Genomic DNA, 27,844 nt, shown 5'->3' with positions numbered 1-27,844 from the left:
AAAGGAACACGGATGCAAAGATCGATGATAGTTATCTTTGGAATATTGGAATATATTTTAAGATGGATGTTTTTTAATTAAAAAAGAAGTAAAATGTTTATATTTATAAATGAGAATGAAAGAAAACAATCCTTTAAAGGGGTTTTCCCACAAAAGATTAGACAAAATTCTCCCATCTCAATCCCCTAGTGATGTTAACACCATACTTTACAATTTAACTCAGTTTTATTGCTGTTTTATCTCCTATCACTCCCCAGGCTGCTCAGTGCAAAGTTCCAGGGTGTGGGCAGGGACTCTCTGAGCAGATACATTATGATCCATCTAGTTCTGTGGGGTAACAATCTGGTTACATTATCAGTGTACAGGTGTATATACACTTTCATCTGACATTGTACTAATAACTGACACATAGAAAGAGAGAGATGAGACAGGCATCTCATGGATCTCGTGAAACTCTCATCTATTACACACTATCAGCTCTGCTACATCTGTGTTCTCACCGATATGTGCCTGCCTCCCCCTTCCCCCAGATCACTTATCTCCTTGTAGTTGGCAGCTCCTCTCTGCTCACCATGTGCTGACAGGAAGTGATCAGTGTGAACTCCATGCAGGGGGTGTGACTAAAGGCTCAGAGCAGAAAGACACAGAAACTCAGCAGTATGAAGTCACACAGTATTCCAAGATGGCGGCCCGACCCTAAAGTCAGAAGTTACTGGGTCGTGTCTAGGGGCAAAGTGAAATTGTATACACCAGGACTGAAAGAGACAGGTTGGAATTATCTGTGAAATGCTGTATTTTTGTTAATAACAGTGAATTAGAGAATGTGTTATTTTGTTATCCTGAGTACATATAAGGAACTTGTCTTCGTGGGAATAACCCTTTAAAGTAAAGAACTACATGACATCTATAACTTATAATCAAATAAAATGTTTCTTTTTTCATAAATTAATGCAAAATGTAGAAACCAATGTTTTCAGAAAGTCCAAAACTGATTGTAGCAGCAAGGAGTTAAACAGGGGGAAAAAAAACTCACCGGAATCATCTGTATCCTGGTCATCTATTGATCCAACTATTATCCCCATGTCCATGCACTTCTTGCTGTGAGCTTTAGATTTCATGTGTTTGGTCAAATTGCCTGAAACAGAAGATGCATATAAATGACTGCTGTTATTACACTGTAAAGATCCACAGTATCAGGCTTCACACAAGGCCAAATAGTCTGTTGCAGACATTAGTATGACATGTTTTAAATCTTTGACTTTTTTTTTTTGGTTCTGCAGTTTCTTTTGTATGTACTATATTAATGGAGAGTGGCTGTCTGCTCACACTCATCAAGGAAAGTATGCAAAAGTTTTCCAAGGTGTTAAATGGAAAATAATGCCTCCTTTTTCTACCTTAAAAGGCAGCCCTTTTAACACCAAGTATGTCCTACAAGAAGTCTAATAACGTGATGTGGTATTACGCCAAACCAGTATATCGATTAGAAGGAACAGATTCCCAACTGTAGACAGCACGGTTTCAATCTGGTTGGGTCTCTTCAGTACAACGTAGTGAACTGTTTTGACTGTTTGAGAGGCTATTGACTAGGGTCAGAAGGTAAGAGTTCTCCTTATGGATTTAACTGAGGAGACCCAAACAGTTCGAAACAGTGCTGTCTACAGTTGGGAATCTGTTCCTTCTGGAATAGATATACTGGTTTGGTTTAATCCCACATCATGTTATTAGTCTTCATGTAGGTCATGCTTGGTCTTAAGGGAACTGCCTTTCAAGGTAGAAAAAGGAGACATTGTTCTTCATTTAACACCTTGGAAAACATATTTGCATACTTCCCAGAATTCCCTAGTGAAGCATCTATGGCTTTAAGTCTCCACACACCTATAAGGTTGCCTTAATTAGCAAACTCTCCATAAGAAGAACTCTTACATTCTGACCACACGCATTAAGCTACATTAATATGACTACACTTAGGCTGGATTCACACGGCAGCACGCGGGGAGAGGAGGAGGAGGGGGAGAGTGCTGCTCACCCCCGCCCCTCTCCATAGGGATACATGGCGCACGGCGCCGTATGCCCTGAAAAAATAGGACATGTCCTATTTTTTCACGGGGTACGGAGCGGTACGGTGCTGCACACACCGCTCCCGTGGGGCGCCGCACGGACGTATGTCGGCCGTATATACGCCCCCCTTGCTGTCGTGTGAATGCAGCCTTAGAAATAGTAACTTTCACAATGGAAGGGTCTAATGTGTCAAATAATGCAACGTTAAATTTATAACGTGTAACATTTTATAAGGATGCTAATTTAGGCACAATTCCACTCCGGTTTCCAGTTGCAAAGAAATCTGTGACTTTTCTGCGACTTTTCGCATAAAATGTCACAATTAGCCTGCAAAACTTAACACCTCATATGCCAGATTAATCAAGCAGGCTAAGCCACTATGAAAAATCTGGTGAGCAGAGCAGCTCCTAAAACAACCGGTTACTGATAAATGCCCCCCCATTTATGAACACATATAATCCTGCTGTGGTCATAGCTCTTTGTTGCTTAACCACCTTTTCATTAGTAGATAGAAGTACCCTTCAAAGAATGTATCAAGCGGTACAATGAGCATTTTAAACCTACAGGTGTTTTACAGAACATTAGTAACGGCACATGGAAACGAAAAATGACATTTTTGGTAAATGAATGTCACATTGGTCCCCAAGTTGATTTAAATGAGAAAATACACTACACAGTTTTTTAAATTAAATTTCTCCTGAATACAGAAATACCCAGCATTTTAACCCCACTAGTGTTTCAAGCAATGGCCTGTAAAAATGAAAGTTATTTAGAAAGGATACTTAGCTCTCCACAGGAGCTTTCAAAAAGTTAAACTGAAATGGCTGACACAAAATGAAAATTGCGGTTTCCACAAATACGCCATTGCGATGCCCAATATGCTGTGCCATGGAGAATAACACTCCAAAAAGTCTAAAATGGGTTATCCTCACTGAACACACTGCTTTCACACAGCCGTAAGCTCGCCTGGCCGTAGCACGGGGGAGCATACAACCACGTGCTGGAGAGGTGAGAAGTGCACTTCTCCCCTCTTCACAGCGAGTCATTGCGCCTGGCAGTAAACACAGGAAAAGATAGAGTATGCTCTGTTTCCCATGTACAGTACAGTGGCACACATGCATGCCACCGTACCATGGCCAGATGCCATAGCCAGGACATATATGTCCCCACAATGGCAGTATGAAATGGGTGCTGCACAATCCGGCATGTAGCCACAGTATTAGGAATACTTCTTGTCCTGTGCATTACTCTGCCCCCGCATGTGAGTGATCTCACGCCTCTTGGATCACTGTAAGGTCCTGTATACTTCAGGCTGCTGGTTATAGTAGATGGGGAGTACTTATGTTATGTTGGGATGGGCAGGGACAGGGAGAGAGTAGTCCAAAGACTCTGTTCCTCCACAGAATGGGTGACGATTGGGTAATTGGACTTTAAGACACAGACATTTTGTAATAAGACTTTTTCCTCTAGCTTTGTCTGGATAACACATTAGAGCCACACTTCAGCTGCAGTAAAAGACATAAAATATTTAGCTTACGCATAAAACATAAGCCTATGAGTAAGAGTTCCTGATTTATCCATTTTGATTTGAAGGACGCTTTCCTTTAAGCTTATAACAAGTCAATCCAAAAGGTAAAACTTTGCTGTGTGCATTCAGGTAGAGAAAAAATTTATTGGTGAAAGAGTCACGTGAATGCTGAACAACATGAGTTTTTTTGCAATTAGTTGCTAAACTGGAAGTCATATAACAACACAAAAGTATTATAATGAGCTTACCTTTTGTCTTGAAGGAAAAGTTACAATAATTGCAGTGGTACGGTCGGACATCGGTGTGTGTTCGAATATGTTTCTTCAACATGCTAGGTTTTTTGCACCTTATCCCGCACTCTTCACAAATATACTTTCCTCTTCCTCTGCCACGCACATAAACATATTCTTCATTTGACTTATACCTAGTAAGAAATTATTTCCCCATTAATACTACAAAGATGAAAACAGAAAGCAAACAGATGGTTTAATGGGTTTTACTATTCAAATATTATCAATCAATAAAGTCTGACTGGGGTTTGACCTCAACCTTCACAAATTTCTACAATGGGGTACCCATGGGCCGCAGTTGAAGACAGAAGACCTGCGGCGTTGTCGGAAAGGTGAGTACAGAGTTTTAAATTTTTTTGGGCAAGAGGCTGCTGGCTATATATGGGGGGAGGTACTGCCTATTTACGAGGTAGGGGGGCACTGGCTATATACAGGGGGCAGGCACTGGCTATATACTGAGGGAGGCAGGCACAGGCTACAAGAGGGCTACTGGCTTTATACTAGGGGGCAGGGGCTGGCTATATAGTGTGGGGGCTGCTGACTATATACTGGGGGGAAGATGTGACCAATGCATTTCTCACCCTCGGCTTATACTGGAGTCAATAGGTTTTTCCAGTTTTTTGTGTTAAAATTAGGGGCCACAGCTTATACTCGGGTCAACTTATACGGTATGTCCTTAACAGGATAAAGGATTACTACTCAAATCTACATCAGTAACAGACATATATACACAGACATAATAACTTACCCTCCATCAAAAATCTTCACTCTCCTAGGCTCACTTCGATTTTGGAAAGGTTCTTTATCTTGATCAGTACTTGTATCAACACTTTTGTGGCCATCCAGCAGATTACAATTCTTGCTGTGAGAAGACTGAAATTGAGAAAAGAAAATGATTTTTGTAGCAATGCATAAAATATGATTTAGTCACCAAGTAAAATGGAAAGCTACACATATCTTTGTACATTACCTTTTTCAAATTGCTTTTCCATTTGCTTGAATACACCAAAATGTCATATTTTTGAAGGGAGTTTTTCACCAACGTGAAGATGTATTTCTCACCCTTTTGTTTTGAATTTAGAAGAGAAAGTGCAATTTTGGTGGGTAAATTAAGTGGGTTGGGGTTGTTGGAACTAATAATCCAGGAAGCATAAGCAGAAGTCTTTTGGTCATGCTGAGGAACGGGTATTGGCTTTCGCTTTAATAAGTAACACCAAGTGAAACTTGTGGATGTCTTCAGACTTGGAAAAGACAGACGATGCATGTCACCTGCATTAACTACAGAGATGGCAGCAGAGAGCCTTACTTGGCCTTGAATATGAACTGGTTGAGATGTAGCAGGTGATCTCCTCTCTTGAGCACTATATGTAGACTTTAAAGAATTTGTCTGTGTGTTGACAGGCGAAGGTTCTGGTGACATTCGTACGGTTGGACGTACTTCGTCTATCTCTTTTCCATTTGGGGAAGATTTAAAGGACGAATGGAATTTGGTCAGCTGTGCTCCAGGAGAATGAGTTTCAGGACTATATCTCCCTTGTGAAATATCTTGATCTAGGATTTCACCTGGATCTGTAGTGCAGAACTGTCTAACTAGCATTGGCTTTCTTTGCTTTAAGGGCTCAGCTGCCTTTATACTCTTCTCCAAATGCACCTGTTGACTATTTGTATTGCATGCAGAGCCACTATCATCTTTAACTCTTTTTTGTTGTTTTTCCATTGCAATATCCAGACTATTTGCTGGTGAAAGCATACGCTTACTTGAAGCAGTGGTCTCTTGCTGAGGAACAAGACCAGCGAGTGTAATTTTTTGTGGCACGGATCGTGGAAGACAGTTTTCAAAATTTCTAACACAGTCGGTCAAGGACCTGCTGTACTCCTCTTGGGACTTTGGCATATGTATTGGGTCTACAGTCCCTGCTACTGGAGCTGAACTCACTTTGAAAACAATGGTATTTCCTTGATCTTGAGTCACTAAAATCTCAGGAAGAGAAGTAATGGCAGAAAACCCATAATACAAAGAACTGCTATAGTTATGGACTGGCACAACTATGGGCTGACTAGACTGATAATTACAATACGATTTGTTTTGGTTTTGAACAATTGAACATATACTGGACAAATCATCTGTAACAGCAGCCTTACAATTTTGAGAAGTAATACTGGGGTCTCTAGAAGGGCTATTTGGCATAATAATGCTCACAGGTTTAACAGAACAGAATTGGTTCTCCTGAGTTTTCTGACATTCTAACTGATATTTTGGAGCAAAATTTGGCTTACATTCATATTTTTTAGCTTGCAACATATTCTTTTCTTTGTCTCCTTTTGATTTATTTATACCACTTGGAAAATCACTTTTGAATAAGGTAGTGTTAGATGAGCTTACAGATCCTCTACCTTCAGATAGCTGGACTTTTGTGAGCTTTGTCTTTTCAGCTAATTGTTGGTCAATTACATGTGACTGTCTGCTGGTCTCTTCAGTTAACACTCGGTTGGTATTAAGTATATTTTGTTGTGTTAATGCAGAATTTTCTGACAGAGTTTTGGACTTGCCTGGAGAAATACTTTTTTCAGAGATATTTAAAGATATCTGTTTTACAAGTGGCCCCCTTCTCCTTTCTAACAGGGGAACATGTCCACTACTGGTGCTACATACAAGAGGGGACCTTGAAGTCATGATGTTTATTGGAGACATAGAGCGTGATCGAGACATACTTCCGCAGTCAAATGATTTACTTCTGTAGTCCATGACTTCCATAGAGGATTGTGTACAGTTTATTTGCTCTGAGGCAGCTCTTCTCATTTCCCTTGGAGCACCAAATACATTCAAGCCAGTAGGAATTGTAAGAAATTCAGATGATTTATTTATACTGTCTGTTTTTGAGAAATTTTCTGATTTTGCAGATTCTTCTTTCTCAAATGAAACAGAAAAACTAGAAGTACGAGATAAGCTACTCTCACGACTTAAACTTCTGGAAACTGTTGACTCAAAACTTGATTCAGCAGAAGAGTTATCCAGATCAGCAAGCCGAATTCTTTTCTTTTTTGGAGGAAGCTTTTCTGTTGGCAAACTGGAAAGACTGCCACTCCGTTGTGGCCAGCTAAACTTTTCTTGGTGTTCTTGATCGTTGGTTTGAGTCTCTGGATCTTTATCTGGTTCTTCTGTAACCAAAATCTCTGGAACCTGAATGTTATGCTGACGTACAAGACGAGACTGAGAGCTGGCGGTTCTTTCTGTATGCACAGAATGAAGACTTTCATTGGTATCAGGTTTAGTTACTTCAAGGGATCCACTAGGTGTGATCTGAGAAGAAACGGTAGATCTTTCGTCTTGGGTGTCAACAACTGCATGTAAGGGACTTTTTACTTTACTTTTTGGAATTTCACACAACGGCACAGGTGAAACACGTTCAATAGACTCAGATTTCTCAAATGAACTTGGCCTGCTCAATGAGTTTGTGTGCTGAATTACAGAAATACCAGTTCCTTGACACTTATCAATATTTTCTTTTAGGACTGGGTTTGGATTTTTCTCCAAGGCAGCAATCTTGATATCACTACTATGCTCTGGGCTCCGCGATACTAACTGTATTTGTTGATTAAGGGTGGAAACGGAGCAGGACTGTGATCCCAAAATGGTAATTGTGGATGAGGATTTTAAGCTTGGAGCTTCCATATTTTCAGGGACAGAATGACATTCAGTTTGTTGGGGTTCATCATCATCACCAACACTTTTCATCTTTCTCCGTTTACGGATAAGGAGTGGCTGCTCTAAAGTGCCAGTTGTGCTAGCAACTCTATAATGGAAAATTTGAGGCTGGGAATGGTTTGGTGCAATGCTATGATCGGATTCTCGAGCAGCTGTTTTGCTCTTTGGTCCATGTAATTCAGAACAGTAAAACTTTTTATGATTTTCAAAGTTTTCTAATTTTCTATATCTGTTTCTGCAGGTTTCACATTCATACATTGTACCCCGACCTTGATGAGACTTTTTAGTTTTGTCTAGACTGGTGCCTTGCACAAAGGATTTACTTCTTGGTAGCAAAACATCCTGTAAGGATCTGCTTGAAGGATAGCTTTCATCAACAGACTTCGAAGTTCCCAAGCCACAATGTTCCGTGGGGGAGTCCTCTACAGCAGTCTGTCTAACAAGTGTACGAGGATGGACAGTATGCTGAGGTGTAGGTGGGGCTGAAACAAACACATCATCACAAAGAGAACCTATTTTGTCATCAAACGACTGACTACCTCTAAGAGTATGAGAGGCAGGGATTACAGGTGGAATTGCTGAATACCCAGTTGTTGGCATTGAATTGCTTCGTGTAATTGGCAAACAGTCAATAGAAGGATATTGTGATGGAACAGAAAGAAAAAAAACTTGCTTGGATTTTTCTGTGGGAGTGAATGGAGACTTTGGTATATCTGAACTGGAGCTAGTGCGCCTTCCTGCAGGTTTTAGATCAAACTGGAAGGAATCTTTGAATATATAAGACTTTGGTGAATCAATGCTGCCTCTCCTGGACAATGATGTTCGCCTCGGCTTTACACTATCTAACTGTTTGTCATCAACTACAGCCTCGTTGTCAGAAATTAATTTTGAAATTCTCTCTTCAAGAGTTTTTGTGCCCAAAGGTGGCCTCATTATTCCTGTAGCAACAGGTGGCTTATCAATACATTGCTGTACCAATATTGCTCCTGTGACATTTGTGTGAGTTAAGGAGCTTATATTTTTTGTAAAGTCTTTCTCAGATGAGGGAATAAGTTTCAAAAAAGGAGATGGTGAGGTCATTGCTTGATCTGCACTTTCGGACCGGGAAAAATAACCAGAGTCAGTGCTTCCTAAGCTTCTAGGGCTCAAAAGACACTTGCTCTGCTCCTGTGAGCAATCTGTGGCTTGCTGCCTCTGCAGCTGTGCATGAGCATTTATGTTAGCTGGCTGTTTACTTTCGGCTTCAATAAGTTCACACATTTTATGAGATGATTGCTCTACTTCACTTAATGAGCACATTCGCAAAACATTTGGAGTCTTATTTTGTATTTTTAGTTCTGGCATTTGTGCTATGAACTGTTCGGAAGTAGACTCTAAAACTTTAGGGCTGTCTGCTCTTAATGGTGAAACACTAACGGGATAAACAACAACTTTTGGTAATTCTGCTGCTTTCACGTCAGTTTGTTTCTCTTGCAAACTATTGTCTTGTAACATTGCTAAGGGGCTATTTGAGGAAGACCGTCCTTCTTTCTGTCTAATGGTGCCAGTTTCAGATGATACTTTTACGCTTTCTGGGAACTCTAGACCAGGAAGATTTTGATCTTCTGATGTATATTCTTCATCACTTTCTCCACTTTCATCTACATCTGAACTAATAAAAAGTGCTTTTTCAGAATCCTGTGAAAGGAGCAAACCTCCAGTTTCTGGACGCACGCCTAGACCAAGCTTTATAGCATGCGCATGAGACTTCTTGTGCTTGTACAGATTGCTTTTTGTCTTGAATGAGAATCCACATGTCACACAAGGGTATGGGCGTTCCCCAGTGTGTGAACGAATGTGTTTAAGGAGGACACTGGGTTTTGCACAAGCCCGGTTACAATATTCACAAATATATTTACCTTGTTTTTTAGGTTTTTGATCCTTCAAAACCATATTGCACATTTGCTCCCCTGTGATAAGTGAAGCTACTTGAGTTACACTATATGTATTATTTAAAGAGAGGTTTGAAGGATTAGCTATAGAAGAACTTCCTGGCAATGAAAGAACCTGAGTTACTGCAGAAGAAGAATTTACTATTGAAGAAGTTACAGCTACATGGTAAACTTGTTGTTTAGCGATGTCTAGAATGCTAGAGTAATTCTGACAGGTAGAAGATTGTTGTCTTTGTAATTGTTCTTCCTCTCTACCTGTATGAACCAGGGTGTGTGGGGGGACCTTTGCTGATGGACAAGGCTGACCACATTGAGCAGTTCGATGATGATGGAAATTCCTAGCACTCTTTCCTCTATCAGACAATAATGATAAAGAATATGGTACTGAAGATGTTTCGCTCTTGTGTCCTTGTTTTTCAGTCTGTGTGCCACACGGAGCTCGGGACTGATTCAAGGTATTAAGTTCTGGCTCCATAGCCTTTAATAAAACATCAAAGGCTGAATTTGCACACAAATACTGATCATTGATATTCTCAGAGTCAATATTTTCACTTTTAATATTTATCAGTATTGAACTAGAAGCAGAGCTTTCCTTTAATAAAGTCATATTGCTATCACAGCTGTAGCTTTCACTTCTACCATTACATATGTCTGGTGGAACGGAGAGCTTTCGGGCTTGCATCAAAATGCCAGACTTTACAGGCCGATTGTTGAGTCTAGCACTTGTCTCTTTGCCTTCTTCCTTGCTGTTCTGTTTCTGAAGGAGTTCCTTCTCCTTTGTGAGACTCGATCCTGTCAGATTAGTGCTTTGTGATGTGCATACTTCTATATCATGCCTCTGCTTCTCTTTAGAAATATTTCTTAGTGGAGACTTCAGTATTTTCTTTAAATGATTTTCTGTGACTAATTTTTTCCTCTTGACACCTTTTACTGTATCAAAGCAACTTTGGGGACCAACAGCAACTATTTCTGCAATGTGAGAAAAAAAAGAAATATCTGTTAGAAGAGTTTTCTTGCAATAGTTGTTAAAGCTTAGGAAAAAGAAAATGAATAGCAATTGCTATAAGTAATTTACTAACCTCTGCCGTAACCTGACATGACAGTACATTGGCATGTTTCAAGGGGAATATGCAGAGGCCTCACCACAAACCCTCCTCATAAATTCTGACAGGCAGCCGTGATGCACTGTGCCAGCAGGGCACTTCTATGTCGGGTCTGACCTGGTGTAGAATTGCGCCTTAGCCTGCGCTTGAACGCACCACACTGGCCCACTGCATGGCCCGCCAACTCACTGCCCAATCAGCAAAGAAGTCACAATTCCAGGGAATTGCAACCAAATCATGGCTTGTATACCAGTGTTCAGGCATACAAAATGTGATAATCTTCCCCCTAAAAGTTCAAATCAACCTCCCTTCCTTAAAACTGATATAAAGACAAACAATAAAAATCATAAACATCATATACTGAAACCTATGCATACGCGCATATTGTTGCTCCAGTCGGTGGCCCGACTACAGCTTGTGCACAGGCACAAACTGTATCTGAAGCACGACTAGGGCACGCAGGTAGGTGGGATCGCAGAGGCTACAGGGGTGTGGACATGTCCAATATTTTGGCAGACTTGTGACATGGCTGCTCAACTTCTTTTAGGAGGAGGGATGGGGAACGCTTACCCCTCCCTGTGCTAGCCAGGTGTGCATGCCACCTTAGAATGTTGGCAGGTAAATTCCTGATGACAGTTTTCTTTTAAAACCCTTTCTACACAAAAAATTCTTTGTTTTGCCATATTCGGACACTAATAGTGTAAGTGTAAGTGAAGTAGTGCAAGGGGTCATTTTTTGTGTGATGTGATGATATTTACATTGATGTCATTTGTGGGACTGTAAAACCTTTTTATTTGTATTAGTTGCAAAATGACAATAAAGTGGCATTTCAGACATTTTCCATTATGGGATTCATTGTCAGGAATAGTTTTTTACAATGATATATTAGGACTTTTAGGATGCAGTGAAATCTGACTGTTATTGTTTAATTATTTTTATTTCAATTCTAGGCATAGGGGTGATTTGAAATTTTTTAAAAAAGTGATTTTTTTTATTTTCTACTTGTTTGGTCCTACCATATACTGTCATTCTACATTATAGCAGTATATGGCATTTTTGCACATGATCTGTTACAATTTGCAACCAGCACATTGTAACAGATCTTCAGAAATGACAAGTTCTTATAAAGAACCAAGGCTGCCATGCGGATGAATCATCGCTCCCCAATGACTTCATGTGGAGCAATGATGACAGTGTTTTGCTGGCAGCATGTAAAGGCTTTACAACCGCGAACGGTGACAGCATCGTGGGCGTTTGCTGTAATATGCTGGCCTGTATGAAGAAGGCTCGTGAGCTCTCTCCACACATGCCAACGTCAGTTGATAAATTACCAATAGCCACTTTGCACACATCTTTTATCACTAAAAATCAGCTGCTACACAGTCAGTCACAGCTAGGTTATATATACAGAGACCCGGGCAGCACAGGGACACTTGTATAAACTTGTATAAACATAATGCTTGGAATCTTTTCCTGGGTAAATGTTGGATCAGTGAAATTTTATCACCACATGGTCCATATTTCACAGATCTCATAGATAAACCAATGACTTCACAGGATGCGCAAAAACAAACACAAAAAAGAAAAAGGGCCTAGTCCTGAAAGGGTTGACCGCTAAGTGTCCACATAAGTTTTTCTCACTAAGAGGGCTTGGGAAGGCTGACAGAAACACAAGAAACAGAGGTATTCGAAATGCTGGAAGGGAGGGGCTGATTCTCCCTGCTTTGGAGTGAGGGGGAAGTAAGTTAATGCTCTCTGTGTGTAGCCAGCAGGAGAGCTGTGTCTGTGTGTAGCTCTGTGGATGCAGAAGTCTCTTGCAAAGAATATTGAGGTACAAAATCTTCCTCGTTCTATAGAAGTCCATCTATTCCAGTCTGTGATTCTGCAGAACTTTCCATGTCTGCATCTCAAGCTGTGTCATACACTCCTCTAGAGCAACCCCTGCAGCCTCTGCTCTCTGGTCAATATATACACAGCAGGGAAGCTTTTAACCATTAGGGTTCACATAGAACAGACTAAATACGGTTTCACTACTGGTTTCTACTACTTATTACATGTTCCATGAGATGAAAGCTGACAGTTACTATTAAGTCCTGTATGTACACAGTATGCAGTGTTCAGTGGATTAATTTTTAGGACTCTCACTGGATTTGCTGGGTTTAATTCTCATTGGATATTTCAGAAGAGAACACACAGCATCATGTGAAGTGAGCACAGCTTATTGACTCAGATTTAGGGCAAAGGCAGGAAGAGGTTAGTTGCCACCCACTTCAGGGTGGAGGAGCACTTCTAAGGCCACATTCAGACAGCTGTGTGCTTCCTTGGCACACAGTCAGGACGAGAGCTCCTCCTCTCTCCATAGAAACATCCACAAACCTCAATGGGGGCTGTGTTCTGGCCACTTTGCATCCAGATCACAGCCACAGTTATGGTTGTGCGAATAAGCCCTAACAGGTAGCTTCAGAACATAAAATGTCATAACTTTTTTGTAAATAAAATGTTGAGCAACACAAAATGGGCATAATTCTGTTCACAGATGACTATTTGGTAAAAATCATTATAAAATTTGAGTACACTTTGAACAGCCAGCTTCTCAGCTATTTATCTGGTTTCTTGTATCCATCATCATTCTGGCATTATTTTTTCTACTTACAATTTAGAATCCTCATACGTCTATAAGAAATGTGCCTATATGAAATATTATCTAACTCGTATGCTACACATTATGTTTCCCTCTGGTTGGTTGGGATTTTTTCTGCCATTTCGCAACTCATAAGAATTTAAATAAAAGGTGATTAAAAGGTTGTACAGTCTAAAAAGTGTTAAATCAATTTTTCATCCCAAAAAGTCTTTTCATCCCAGTCTTTTCATGGAAGATTTTGATGGATTAAAGGGGTATTCCCATTTAAGCAAATTATTGTTATTGTTTTCATGATAAAAAGTTATACAATTTTACAATATACTTTCTGTATAAATTCATTACAGTTTTCTAGATATCCAATTGCTATCATTCTATGGAAAGCTTCTATGTTTAGTACTAGTGGACAGAAATCTGACCATAGTAAGACAAGTGCACGGCTCGTTATATCACCGACAGTATAGACAGTCATAACTGTGGGTTTTAAAGAGCTGTGCACCTGTGTGACCATGGTCAGATTTCTGTCCACTGGTAGTAAAAATAGAAGCTTTCCATAGAATGACAGCAATCAGAGATCTAGAAAACGGTAATGAATTGATACGGAAAGTCAGAAAGTATATTGGAAAATTTCATAACTTTTTATCATAAAAAGAATGACATTAATTTGATGAAATGGGAATAACCCTTTAAGTCTAGTTCAAGAAATGTTCAACCTTGTTGCTGTGCTCCTAACGCAGCAGCTCCAGATGATTTCACCCTTGGGTTACAAAATCTAAACAAACGCAATTTAAGTATTTTGGGAGAAAGCCTAAGTAATGGTGACAGACACATACAACAATAATCAATGAAGAAAAGTGAATTCAATACTGTTCTCATGTTAGCAAAACTTGCTATAAATTACTACCCTTTGTGTAGTTGATAACTGCAGTGTCCAACCTTTTCTATATTCTATCAAACATATGCAGACTTGCATATGGTATGAGCTGCTAGACGATACAGGTTGCCATCTATTGCACATCCACAGTTTTATTTCTGAATTTCAGTTTAAAAATAAAACAAAAACATTGCTCTAAGCATTGGTTTTACAATAAATCTAATATGGTGTTCTTGTAAATATCAATGGCTAAATCAAAAGCTTTTGCATTTATTGCTTGACAATAGACAATTTGCTTATGTAGTAATCTGCCTCCATCCCTATGGATTTTACTACATCAATACTTTAGGGTCTGCAGCTTTCATAGAGACAAATTAAATATTTTTCCCTCTTAATTGAGAAAAGAGTATATAGAGATGTAACTGTGCCACTTTAACAATTAGAAAAGAGAAATCCGTACAGACTACACATCACTGCAACATGGTTATGTAATGCCATCTGTGCTAATTACAAATACAGTAAAATGTACTGCTTCTATTCAGTATATATATATATATATATATATATATATATATATATATATATACACACACACACACACACACATACATACATACATACACACACAAATATATGAAAAGGACAGAAGCTATTAGAAACGGTTTAGTGCAATTTCATATAAATATAATACATCAATGCATGCTACACTGCATGCATACACAGAGTGTGATCCAATACAAAAGAGAAGGTCTAACTAGATAAATAAAATCATGCATCATGAATGAAGGGGGGGAGCACATTAATTTTGTAGATAAAAATTGCCATCAAAGCTCTATGTATAAAAGTCTCTTATTTAAGTAAAAGTAAATAAATGTATATAGAAACTAAAAGTACCTGTTCTTTTCAGTGCAGTTGTCTTCACAAATACTAGTCCTGGCAAAATAAGCTTTGCTTTCATTGTACTAATTCTCACTGCTGCCAGTTCTATCCTACTCAAGCCCACGCATTATTATAACACCTATGTTCTTCCTTTCTAGCGTTCCCATCGCTTGCTATCCTGCCCTTGCTGACTGGTGTTTTCTCTTATTTTTTTAATGAAGCGATGCACTGAACACAATGATACAATGCACAACATGCAACAAAATGCAGTATGGGATGCTCAGAAAAAAAAAAAACACATTCACACGAACGTGTGATTTCTCCAGTCCCATATTTCTGTGCCGTATGAGACCGTATATTTGTGACGTTTTTCATCCATACACAGCACATGTGTAACCCGCATTTATATGTCCCTATAGACTTCTAAGGGCATACGGAACCGAAATACGGGAGAAAATAGGACATGCTTATATTTTTAATATGGCTCGTATGCGGTACGGTATGGTGTAAACAACAGCAATGCAAATGGTTGGACCAGGAGCTGTGCAGGAGCACAAAGGTGAGGGCTGTGAGCCGAGGAGTGAGCAGCACAGACAAGTCACATGTTCCTTTTTGAAATTCATCCAAACCAAAGCCCAACCCCTGGGACTACAGGTGCAAGGTAAGTTATAACCATTGGCGTAACAAGACTCTAGTGGGCCCCGATGCGAACTTTGGGTCAGAGCCCCCATATACCGAAAATCGCGTCGCACATTGCACTTTAAAATACACATATATACTACACTGACAAATGCCTACAATCAGTAAAATGACCAGCAGCGGGTTCCACTCAGTAAAACGACCAGCAGCGGGCTCCACTCAGTAAAACGACCAGCAGCGGGCTCCACTCAGTAAAACGACCAGCAGCGGGCTCCACTCAGTAAAACGACCAGCAGCGGGCTCCACTCAGTAGACGACCAGCAGTGGGCTCCACTCAGTAAAATGCTGACATATAGGGGGCATGTATGTAAGTATAGAGGGAATCAGGGGAGGCAGTTGCTGGTCGTCTACTGAGTGGAGCCCGCTGCTGGTCATCTACAAAGTTTTTACCTTTTTCCTGATCCCTCCCGGCACACACACAGCATATACTCACCATATAAACACACACATATAGTACATACACAACATATAGTACATACACAATAAATATAGACACAGCATATACACCCATACAGCTTATACAAATTCACACAATCATATATTTTCTCATAGTTTGCACCAACACACAGACATTTACTTTCACACTTACATAGTTACTTAGCACAGCAACTACTCATACGCAGTCACACACATAACCAGTACTAACCATTAATGTGACAGCTTCAATCTCAGCACTGAGGGCATCCATGAAGGAAGTCTGCAGCACGTGCAGCAACATAGGAGGAGGGGAACACAGGAAATTCCATAGTGCTCTTCTGCCTTCAGGGTGTTCCCCTCCCCCGCTTTCTCTGCCCGGAAAGCTCCAACAAACAAACTTTAACCGGAGAGGAGAAGAAACAGTGACACTGCCAGTCCTACCCTCACTGCTGCGCAAGGGATCCCGATCCTAGACCATATCCTCCCCGGCTCGCTAAGCGTGCAGTCCGTCTGCCTTTCAGTCCTGATAGCGGCAGGTCAAGGACTGTATAGTCCTTTCCCTGCACTGCTTTCAACAGTATCATAGGGAATCGATATAGTTGAAAACACACAGGAGACCAGGAGCTAAATACACCAGCAGACGCTGGTGCACAGCATGCGCTGTGTCAGGAGAACCCACAGCTGATACTGAATTGTGACAGCCGCAGGCCTTTTCTTTCAAGGGGCCCGGTCTCAGTCGCACTCCCTGCGACCGTTACGCCCCTGGTTATAACACACATTTATATTGTAATGCAAATGCTTACAGAAAGCAGAAAGGCATATTTGCAGTGCAGCTGTAATAGACTTTTGCAGCCTGTATTAAGTGAAAAATAGGTCCCTGGTGACAGGTTCCCTTTAAAGCACCCTAGGTTGGACTCCACCTAGAGGTCTGGTTGTAAGTTTATTTTCTCTAACTTAGGGCCATGTCCCTCTTATATTTCTCTCCATCAAAATTAAGAGTGCAGTCTGCAGTGCAGACACATTGATTACATAGACGTATGTCTCCGAATGCTCTCTACTTAAAGGCACACAGTTACCAGATTTTACCCCATTAAACTACCATCACTTAAGGTATGAAATATCATTTCTAGAATTCCCTCTTTTATTTGAAATCTCAACCATTTACTAATAAAACTAATTGTATCCAAAGTCAAATGAAAATGAGCAGGGAAGAGTGATATTTGCTTGAGATGAGTGTCACTTCAGACCTATGGTTATGCAATACACAAAACATGATTTTTGGACACAGGCAGTTAAACACATGGCCAGGAATTAGATTTTCCAACTATGACTATCTGCCAGCATTTCCGATTCAGAAAGAACTCTAAATAGTCAATTGGCAAGGGATCAGAAATTTGGATCTCTACTAACAGAACTAGAGGTCTGGGTAGTTCAAGACACCGTTGGTGCTGTACAGGTTTATGGAGTTATGGAGACATACACATAAGATGCAATGTTGAAATGTGTAGCTCGGTAACTTCTGCTTTTGTATACTAGTGTACACCATTTGTTTATATGAAGACTTCAATAAAGAGTGCTGGATACCTTTGTTTACCTATGTACATACCGTATATTCCGGCGTATAAGACGACCTGGTATATAAGACGACCCCCCTCTGTTAAAATATAGAGTTTAAGATATATTCGCCGTATAAGACTACCCCTTTTCCAACGCATACAAAACACCGGTAAAAATAAAAAAAAAACAGATTTGAATTTAACATGGTCCTTTTTTAATGTAAATTCTTATGACATGCAGGTATATAGCAGGAAAACTGTCGCTCATAAACATAAGGCATACAACAACAACATTACCATCGTCCATTGTACTGTAAATGTTACCGTACTATAATACTGCCCCTTATGTACAGGAATATAACTACTATGCCATATACCACCGCCAGCCCCCCCAGTATATATCTAGCCCTCCCCTGTATATAGCCAAACAACCACCCCAGTATACAGTCAGCCCCCCCTGTATACTGCCAGCCAGTACTCCCAGTATACAGCCAGCTCCCCCTGTATTTTGCCAGCCAGTCCCCCCAGTATACAGCCAACCCCCTGTATATAGCCAAACTGCCCCCCTAGTATACAGCCAGCCCCTCTGTATATTGCCAGCCTGTACCCCCAGTATACAGCCAGCCCCCCTATATAGACAAAACTGCCCCCCCTAGTATACTGCCAGCCTGTACCCCCAGTATACAGCCAGACCCCCCTGTACATAGCCAGACAACCCCCCCCCCCCACACACACACACCCAGTACCAGTATATAGTCAGAAAGCTCTTCCACCCCCAATTATACAGCCTGGCGGCCCCCCAAGTGTGCAGCCTGGCGGCCCCCCAGTATACATCCTGCCGCCTCCCCCTCTATATAGCCAGCCTGCTTGGCACATTAAATTAATACAACAGCTTCTCACCTTTCCCGCGATCCACCGAAGCTCAGCTGCTACACTCCGACCGGCGGTGACAGCTCATTGAGCGCTGGTGGCTCACAGAATATGACGTCAGCCGCGCGCCGACGTCATATTCTCTGCGACGCCGGCACCCACGGAGCTGTCACCGGCAGCCGGAGTGTAGCAGCGGAGCTTCGGTGGATCGCGGGAAAGGTGAGAAGCTGTTTGTTTGTTTTTTCGACCGGCCCCATAAGCCGCCGACCGGCCGCAGACTCATCGGCCAAATGGCCAGTCCGCCCCTGCCCGCATGTCAATTTCTGAAAGTTCGAAAACATTACCGGCATATAAGACGACCCCAGACCAGACAGAAGTTTTTCAGTCTTCAAAAGTCGTCTTATACGCCGGAATATGCAGTATTTTAGATACAAATCTGAATTTTTTATGTAATTTGCTAACCACATCACATTTTCTTATTAAAGGGGATTGTCCACTTTAAGCGTTTTCTAAATCTCTGCTTGCAGTCACACAACTGGAAGCTTCATTCTTTACTTCCTGTACTTAAACACCGGTCCATGGTCATGTGATGTCACACAGGTACATGGCTCGTTTTATCATAGAATGTCACCAGAGCTGTGATATGTCACATGACCATGGACCATTTATTATTTTTTTTTAAACCTATGTGGTTGTAAGGCATTTATTGCAAGGCATTTGTTTCAACATTTTTGAGAGTACAAGCTTTTACCTTGTTTGGGTTCCTCAGGGCTATTCAGTTTTTTTTGTGCTTCTTCTATTTTATCTAAAATAAAGTAAAAAAAAAAAAAATTTTGTGTTATAGCATATTCATGTCAAGCATAAACTATTGTATGCGCCGAGTAAGGTAAAAAAAAAATTAATTTTTTTCATAGGCCATTTTTGAAGAGTGACAACCTGATCATGGTCACATTTTATCCTTGCTGCCCAGGATATCTTTTCAAGTCACTAATGCAACCAGCCAAATACTCGTCCAAGTCAATTCCCTTTTTAGGAGAGACAAACACTAAAAGTGAATATTAAAAAGGGAATAATAAATACTCCTATGGGTACATTCCCCTGTCCGAATCACCTGTTCACAGCACATTGTGTGTTCACGGCAACATAACTGGGAGCCGCAAATTATGAGACCAGATCACTGCCCGATAACGGCCATGTGAATGACCCCTAAATAGAATAATAATAATTATATTGTAACTTTATTACTGTATTGATATTATTGTAGGAGGTGTAAATCTTAAAAAATAGACAGTGCAAAACCTTATCGGAGTGTCCAGTTCTTAATGATAAATCTGTTTTCATTTTTGATAAAACATTGTTTCTTACATACATCACCCTAAAAGAAAAAGCACTGATAATCTTGAATGATGGGAATATTGGCCAGAGTAGATAGTACCAGAAAGTAAAAGAGGAGTATACATTATAACTTCAATAATTGGACACGGTGGTAGAGATGAGCGAACCCAAACTTTAAAGGGGTATTCCGGGAATATGAACGTCTGATACAAAAACCCATGATGCTATAAATAAATGAATACAACAAAACTCAATGTCATTAGTCACAAAATGGAGCTTAAATAGTTTGATTTTATGATTCACAAAATTTATGGCCTCTCTAAAGTATGAATAGTTATCACCAAGATGGCCACCATCTACAACTACAAGTTCCATGATCCTTTAGTTCTCAGTAACTCCTCCTCCCTCTTATCTTCTGCTCTTAGGGATGATGTAACAGACTATTACCATGGTAATGATTTGTGTAACTGCCATCACTGCACGTTTGGCAGTGCAGTGATCACATGACCTGTCTGCTCCGCGCAGAGGAAATCAACGGAATAATTAAAGGGCCAGTATAATTTTAATTCTTCATTACAGTTTATGTCAACAGCATTTTCAGCTAAGGGGAGCAATATTTTAAATAACAACTAATTACATATTAGCTTATATCTTGAGTACCCTTTTGTATATGAGTTATGCTGATTCCTGGAATACACCTTTAAGCTTGTCGCGTCAGGGTTAGGGGGATCGACCTAAATGCAGTAAGATGAGCTTTAAGTTTGGGTCCGCTCATTTCTACTGGGTGGCTGACTTTTACATGTTTCTTTATGTTGAGTCCGTTTCAGTCAAATGAAAATACTGTAATGTCTCTCTGTGTGTGATGATGGTGGACAAATCAGAAATGCCCCATGGACTTTTTATTTAAAGAACGTCTTCCATACCAAAATTAGTTTTGTAAAAAAGACAACATTCTCACGTTGAACAACGTAATAAACCACATTTTTCAGTTTTGTAGAGCATTTTCATTTTATCTGGGCAGACTAAAGAAGGAAAAGTTGTCAGATGAAGCTCAGAACATTGCTGGGTTCATGTCAGGATTGAGTGAGATCATGCACATTTACACAAAAGTTAAACTACAGAAAATCAAATCACACCTCACAGAAACCCATCTGGCACCAGAACTGATCAAAACAAAAAAACATTTTTTGGAAAAAGCAAAATGTCCTTAAATGAATGTCAGTCTATCGGCTGCTATGAAATTTTCATGCTCAATAACATTCTAAATACGATACTTAGAGATGGGAAAAGGCATCTTCGCTAGAAGACAAACTCATTGCCAAGAATATCTAAAATATGGTGTAAAAGCTTTTAATAGATATTTGTACAATCAGAAAAGAAAACCAATCTAAGACATCAAGGGAAGGCATTTTCTTGTCTATAATAAAAATAACCTATAATAATAACCTATAATAAAAATAACAATAGGAAATTTCCCGGAAAGAAAGTTTTACTTTCTAGCCACTGGAAACAGGCTACTGCTACATTAGTGGGAACCCCAGCAATCTAGAGGTGAAAAACCTGTTATGATCAGACTTTAAATATTGTATTCATTTACCAAAAATTCCAAATTACCGTTAGATGTATTTCCAATTAAGATGGCAATTTGGGGACAGGCCATATTGTGCTACTTAAGATTCCGGGAAAAATGGAGGATGTTCCTTGTGGCCCTCTATCATAGACATAGGTTATTTATTTTTGGAGCTCAAGCCTTTTTGTTTAACCCCTAGGGGACACAGCATCTTTTGGCCTAAAGGACGCGGCCCCATTTTTCAAATCTGGTCTGTGTCACTATAAGTGGTTATAGCGTGGGAACGCTATGAGATATCCAGGGGATTTTGAGATTGTTTTCTCGTGACACATTGTACTTCAAATTAGTTTAAAAATTTGGATGAAATCTTTTGCGTTTAGTTATGAAAAAAAACAAAATTTGGCAAAAATTTTGAAAAATTCTTTATTTTCAACGTTCTAAATTCTCTACTTTTGATTCAGAAAGTCATAGCTCCCAAATAAATTCATAACTTACATTTCCCAAATGTCTGCTTTATGTTGGCATGGTTTTTTCAGATTCCACATATTTTACTAGAATGTTATGAAGCTCAGAATTTGGGTGCCATTTTTCACATTTTTTGTAAAATCGCCAAAACCTGTATTTAGATGGACCTGCACAGTTTCTAATTGACACTGAGAGGCCTAAATAATAGCGAGACTCGTAAATTACCCCATTGTGGAAACTACACCCCTCAACGTATGAAAAACCACTTTTAAGAAGTTTGTTAACCCTTTACGTGTTTTATAGGGGTTAAAACAAAATGGAGGTGGAGTCTGCAAATTGTAATATTTTTTCACAATACACTCATTTTGGGTGGAAAATTAAACATTTGTAATGGATAAAATGAAAAAAGGCTCCACAAAGTTTGATACGCAATTTCTCCCGAGTACACCGATACTCTATATGTGGTGGTAACCTGCTGTATGGGCGCACGGCCGGGCATAGAAGGGAAGGAGGCGCCATTCAAATCAGATTTGCTATGTCACATTGTACAGGCTATAATTTTTTTCTTTTTTTTATTGTGCACCTATAGGGGCTTATTTCTTTTGCCACATGAGATGCACTTTTCTAATACATAATTTTGGGGCATCTATAGCTAATTGGTGAGATTTAATTAACTCTTTGTTGGTGGAGGAATGAAAATCATCAATTTTTAGGAAAATTTTTATGTGTTTTTTTTTTTGGCCGTTAACCATACCATGAAAATAGTATATTATTTTTATTCTTTGGGTCGCCACGTTTATGAAAATACTTCATTTATATATTTTTTTTTTATTTTTTCCAATTTTTACTGAATAAAAAGTAATTTGGCAAAATTGTTGTTAATTTTAGCATCACCGTCTTTCATATGCATAACTTTTTTATTTTTCACCTCAAAAATCTGTTTAAGGGCTTATTTTTTGCAAGAATGATAGCTCTTTTTAGTGGTCTTATTTTAGATTGCGTAACTTTTTAAAATCACTTTTTTAGAGCATTTTTAAAGGGCATTAATAAAAAATCATCTTTATCAGAGAGAGTTTTTTTAGGTTGTTTTTTACGGGGTTCACTTTGCGGATCTAATAACGATTCTGTTTTATTATACAGATTGTTACGGACGCAGGGATACCAAATATGTGGGGGTTCTGTGTATTTTATTCAATTGTACTGAATAAAAACTAATTTGGAGAAAATCTTATTCATTTTAGCATCACCATCTTTTTATATGCATTACTTTTTTATTTTTTGGCAGATAAATCTTGTTAGGGGCTTATTTTTTGCGAGAACAGTTGTTCTTTTTATTGGGCTTATTTTGGAGTGCATAACATTTTTAAATCACTTTTTAGAGCATTTTTTATAGGGTATTAATTAAAAATTATCTTTTTTCGGAATGTTTTTTGCGTTTTTTTCCTCCGGCGTTTACCGTGCGGGTCCAGTAACAATTCTGTTTTATTATGCAGATTGTTACGGACGCGGCAATACCAAATATGCGGGGTTTTTTTGTGTTTTTATGTTTTTTATACTTTATTAAGTTTTTTTATGGGAAAGTGACATTTTAGGGGCTTATATTTTTATGTATTAATTTTTTATTTATTATAATGTGTAGTGTTAACTGTTTTTGCATGTTTTTACTTATACATACTTGAACTTAAACCAGTGATGCTCTGATCACTGGTTTAAGTTCAATACACTGCTCTACAATACTATTTTATTGTAGAGCAGTGTAAACTGTCTGAGCAAGCTTGCGCATGCTCAGACAGTTTACAGCCAGACCCGGAAGGGGTCTGGCTGCCATGGAGACCGGGCAGCTCCGGGGCACATGCCAGTCCTCGGAGCTGCCCGGAAGAGGATCGGATCCCCCGGTAAGCGGCACGGGGGATCCGATCCACAGCGCTAACACCTTTACACGCCGCGGTCATGTTTGACCGCGGCGTGTAAGGGGTTAACACCCGCGATCAGAGCCGGCTCCGATCGCGGGTGTTAGCGCAGGCTGTCAGCTGTACTAGACAGCTGACAGCCGCTGCTTCTGGTACCGGCTCCGTTCGTGAGCCGGTGCCAGAAGCAGGACGTTATAGAACGTCCCCGTGCGCTAAGCATCTAGCCCCGGGGACGTACTATAACGTCCTGGTGCGCCTAGGGGTTAAAGGTAAGGAAGATTTCTGGATGGAGGCTTTAATACACATCAAAACCATCGGTTTCAGAGGGGTGCAATCATCTCCATAGCAGCCCCGTAGTCCAGACAAGGAGCCTAGAGCTGCCTCGAACAGCATGAAGACAGATCGTGTCAGAGACAGGATCTGTCACTGTGTGTGTCAGCCTATGCATGTGCATAGGCTGATTGTTGTAATACACTGCCATACACCAGATCATCGCTTATTCAAGTCCAAGATTGGGGCAGTAAAAAAATAAATATATATCTACAAATAAAAACAAAATAAAAAGTAATAACAGTCCCCTAAATGCCGCATAAATTGCCAAACTCCTACATTTAAAGTGTAAATACATATAATATAAAGCCACATCAGTAACAACACATAAATAAAATAAAATTACTTAGCCATTCAGTGAACACAAAAAACAAATGTCATAAATGTGGATTTTTGCCCATCCAACCAAATAAAAAAAAAGCAATAAAAAGTGACGAAAGTCATATTTATACCACAATGAATACAAAAAAAAAATCACATCTCATCCCACAAAAAATAAGCACTAATACAGCTCAACCAACCATGATATCCATGTATCAGAATAGATTTTTATTTTGCATTTCCAACAATGTAAATCAATGTGGTATAGCCACAAAATATTGTTACTATACTCCTTGAGTAGTTTACTTTTCAAATGGGGTCCCCTTTTAGGAGTTATTCTAGTTCTGGTATGTTTATAGGCTCAGCAAATGCCGCATAGCACCTGAATTTGCAAAACATTCCCTCCAAAAGCATGATAGTGCTCCTTCCCTTCTGCACTCTGTTATAAGCCCATAAAGTTGTTTACATCCACATGTGGGGTATTGCCATAGCTGAGAGAAACAGTACAACAAAATCTGAGATGTGTTTTTTCATTTTATTCTGCATGAACATGTATATTTTGGGCTAAATAAATATTTTATTGTCAAATGAAAATTCCATATGGAATATCCATTTTTATTCATGTTCAATGCTTAAAAGATTAAAAAAGCTTAGAGGGGTATTCCAGGAATCAGCATAATTCATATAGAATTGGGTCCTCAAAATATAAGCTAATATGTAATTAGTTGTTTTTTAAAATTTTGTGACCCTTAGCAGAAAATGCTGGGGACATAGACTGTATGAATGTAGAATTAAAATGCTACTGGCCCTTTAATCGGTCCGTTAATTTCCTCTGCTCGGTCCGTTGAGGAGCTGACACAGAATAGAAGATGGCCGCTGGTCACATGTCCACATCACGTCCTGCACCTGCCTGGGCAGGTCATGTGACCACCACTATGTTTGGCTGTAGTCTGTTGGTTGCAGTGCATCCAGTATGCCAGATGTTGTGGTGATGTGCAGTTACACATCATTACTATGGTAACAGAAAACCTGTTAGATCATCACTGTAAATCATAAAATCAAACTATTTAAGCTCCGTTTTGTGACTAATGACATTGAGTATTCTTGTATTCATTTATTTATATCATCATGGGTTTTTGTGTCAGATGTTCATATTCCCGGAATACCCCTTTAACAAGGCCTGTTTTCAATAGTTTGAGCAATTTAAAAATGTGGTACTTAGCTTCTAATAGATATAACTTTTAAAACCCCTATAATTATAAATGTGCCTCTAAAATTATTGAATCTATACTTTTCTTGGAAATTTGGAAAATTTCTGATCAATTTGTATGCCTCCTAACATTCTAATAAAATAAATCAACAACAAAAAAATTACCTCAACATAAAGCAGACATATGGTTAATGTTAGTAACCAATTTGGGAGATTGAACTAACTGTATGATGAACATAACATTTAGAAATCAGAAAATCGCTAATTTCTCAACACATTCACAAAATTTTAAATATTTTCATAAATAAATGCAAAACATTTCAACCAAAATATACCACTAAGGTGAAGTACAACATGTCACGAAAAAAACAATCCGAAAATCACCTTGGTAAGTTAAAGTGCTCTAAAGTTAGAATCACTAGTGACTAGTAGATCTGAAAAATGTTTTTTTATACAGGTCTCCTGTGTATCATATATGGAGAGAAACAGGACTCTGACACAGACATTTTCACTAACAACAAAAAAAAGTTCTAAAGATAAATTTGTTTCGCACACAAGACTTTTTGTGCCACAAAAACATTACTGCTTATTAAAAAAATTATAATGGCCCCTGATAGGCATCTGCAAGACACAAGGTTCTAGGGGTCTAATCTCTGCATTATACACCCACCTTACCCAAAAGAAAGTTATGAGTAACAGGCTACCAGCGATAGATAAATGGATGAGATGTAATTCATCGCTCGAGGAGGATTCTGTAGAGGATTTACTTGCCGCACATACAAAGGTATCCCCATCAATAAATAATAAGATGATCCAACTGTATTATATCCACCAGGCCTATCTTACACCGGTCCGCCTGGCAAGAATGGGCAGGGGCGCTACTACCGCCTGTCCCCGCTGTGGGGAACTGGGAGTGGACTTTTGGCACATGAGTTGGACTTGCCACCCCAATACAGAAATTCTGGAAAGAAGTGGTCAACTTCCTAACCCAATTAATGCACATGCCAATACCCCTGACCCCTGAGGGATGCCTTCTGGGCCTCCTTGCTGAAGAAGATTGGTCTCTTTACCAAATCATATTCCTAAGGGAAACTCTATTTATGGCCCGAAAGTGCATAGCCCTAAGGTGGTACGATACTAACACCCCAAATTTATCGTATTGGAAAGCACAAATTAATCAAATGCTACCGTTTGAGATGCTGATATATAAGCACCGGAAACGCCCAGATAAATTTGAGCAAATATGGGAAACCTGGTGTGAGTCTAGTGAAACAAATTACTCCATTCGAAGATTTAGACAGGCATTGACTGTCTTAAACCCTACTACATAATTGACTTTGTCTTGTAACTTTGCAGATACAGCCTCGACGGGTACGATATAACTGAGCAGCCTGTGAAACTAAGCTTACTAGATCTAAAAGGGGAGAGATCACAGGGACAGAACAAGGGAAAGTTAACTAACAACAGAAGATTGCTGACAGGTAAATTAAAAGATGCTAAATACTTCGACTATGTTTAAGAACCGAGTTTGGTTCTGACCAGTTCTCTTATTATTAGATGTTTCTGTATTATTTAGTACCAGATACCTAATTGAATAGGCAAGATGCAGTTCTCAAAAGTAAGACATCACAACTCAACCTTTTTTGGAGATATCACTTTATTGAAAATTTAACAAGTACTTGACTTGATTGATACATTGTGCACCAACTGTAAATGTAATGATATGTACTCCTGGATTTGTTTTTTTGCAAAACTTGGACTGTATGTAAAATGTCTATGATTAATAAAACCAGTGTAAAAAAAAAATTATAATGGGAAAAATTACAAAACACTCAAATTTACACATTTTTATTTTTATACTAATTATATAAAATCTCAAATTTTATCATATTAACAATATTATTATTAATATCAAGTTAAAATTGCATATGTCATGAAAAAACTGTAAAAAGTAAAAGAAAATTATGATAAATATGCAAAGTAGTTTGAAAGATGTCATAATTTAAATAAGAACAGAACTGATAAAAATTGACCTGGACATTCAGGCACCAATGTCCCTAGGCCACAAAGGGGTGAAACAGTGAAAGGAAGCAATCCATAGACATGTCATTTATCTTTATATTTGTAGTCAAATGGAGAAGCAGTACTAAATAA

At 39.3% G+C, this 27,844-nt stretch overlaps 1 protein-coding gene across 9 annotated transcripts in view; it reads right to left on the bottom strand.

Annotated features, from left to right (window-relative positions):
• HIVEP1 (HIVEP zinc finger 1) overlaps positions 1 to 27,844 on the bottom strand; it is a 121,835-nt gene that overhangs the window by 21,481 nt on the left and 72,510 nt on the right. For 7 of the 9 annotated variants that reach the window (XM_072152599.1, XM_072152601.1, XM_072152600.1 and 4 more), the window contains exons 3-7: positions 19,301 to 19,354; positions 4,847 to 10,482; positions 4,625 to 4,749; positions 3,835 to 4,010; positions 1,034 to 1,135 (exon numbers count right to left, since the gene is read on the bottom strand). In XM_072152599.1, the coding sequence (XP_072008700.1) occupies positions 1,034 to 1,135; positions 3,835 to 4,010; positions 4,625 to 4,749; positions 4,847 to 10,482; positions 19,301 to 19,354 (6,093 nt within the window). Of the gene's footprint in view, positions 1 to 1,033; positions 1,136 to 3,834; positions 4,011 to 4,624; positions 4,750 to 4,846; positions 10,483 to 15,022; positions 15,103 to 19,300; positions 19,355 to 27,844 lie in introns of those variants that run through there. The other 2 variants (XM_072152605.1, XM_072152606.1) reach the window with 2 other exon arrangements.

The sequence above is a fragment of the Engystomops pustulosus genome, chromosome 5, assembly GCF_040894005.1.
Source record: "Engystomops pustulosus chromosome 5, aEngPut4.maternal, whole genome shotgun sequence".
In the NCBI taxonomy this organism is placed as follows: Eukaryota; Metazoa; Chordata; class Amphibia; order Anura; family Leptodactylidae; genus Engystomops; species Engystomops pustulosus.
Note: the sequence above shows the minus strand (reverse complement) of the source record. Positions and strands in the feature narration are given on the sequence as shown.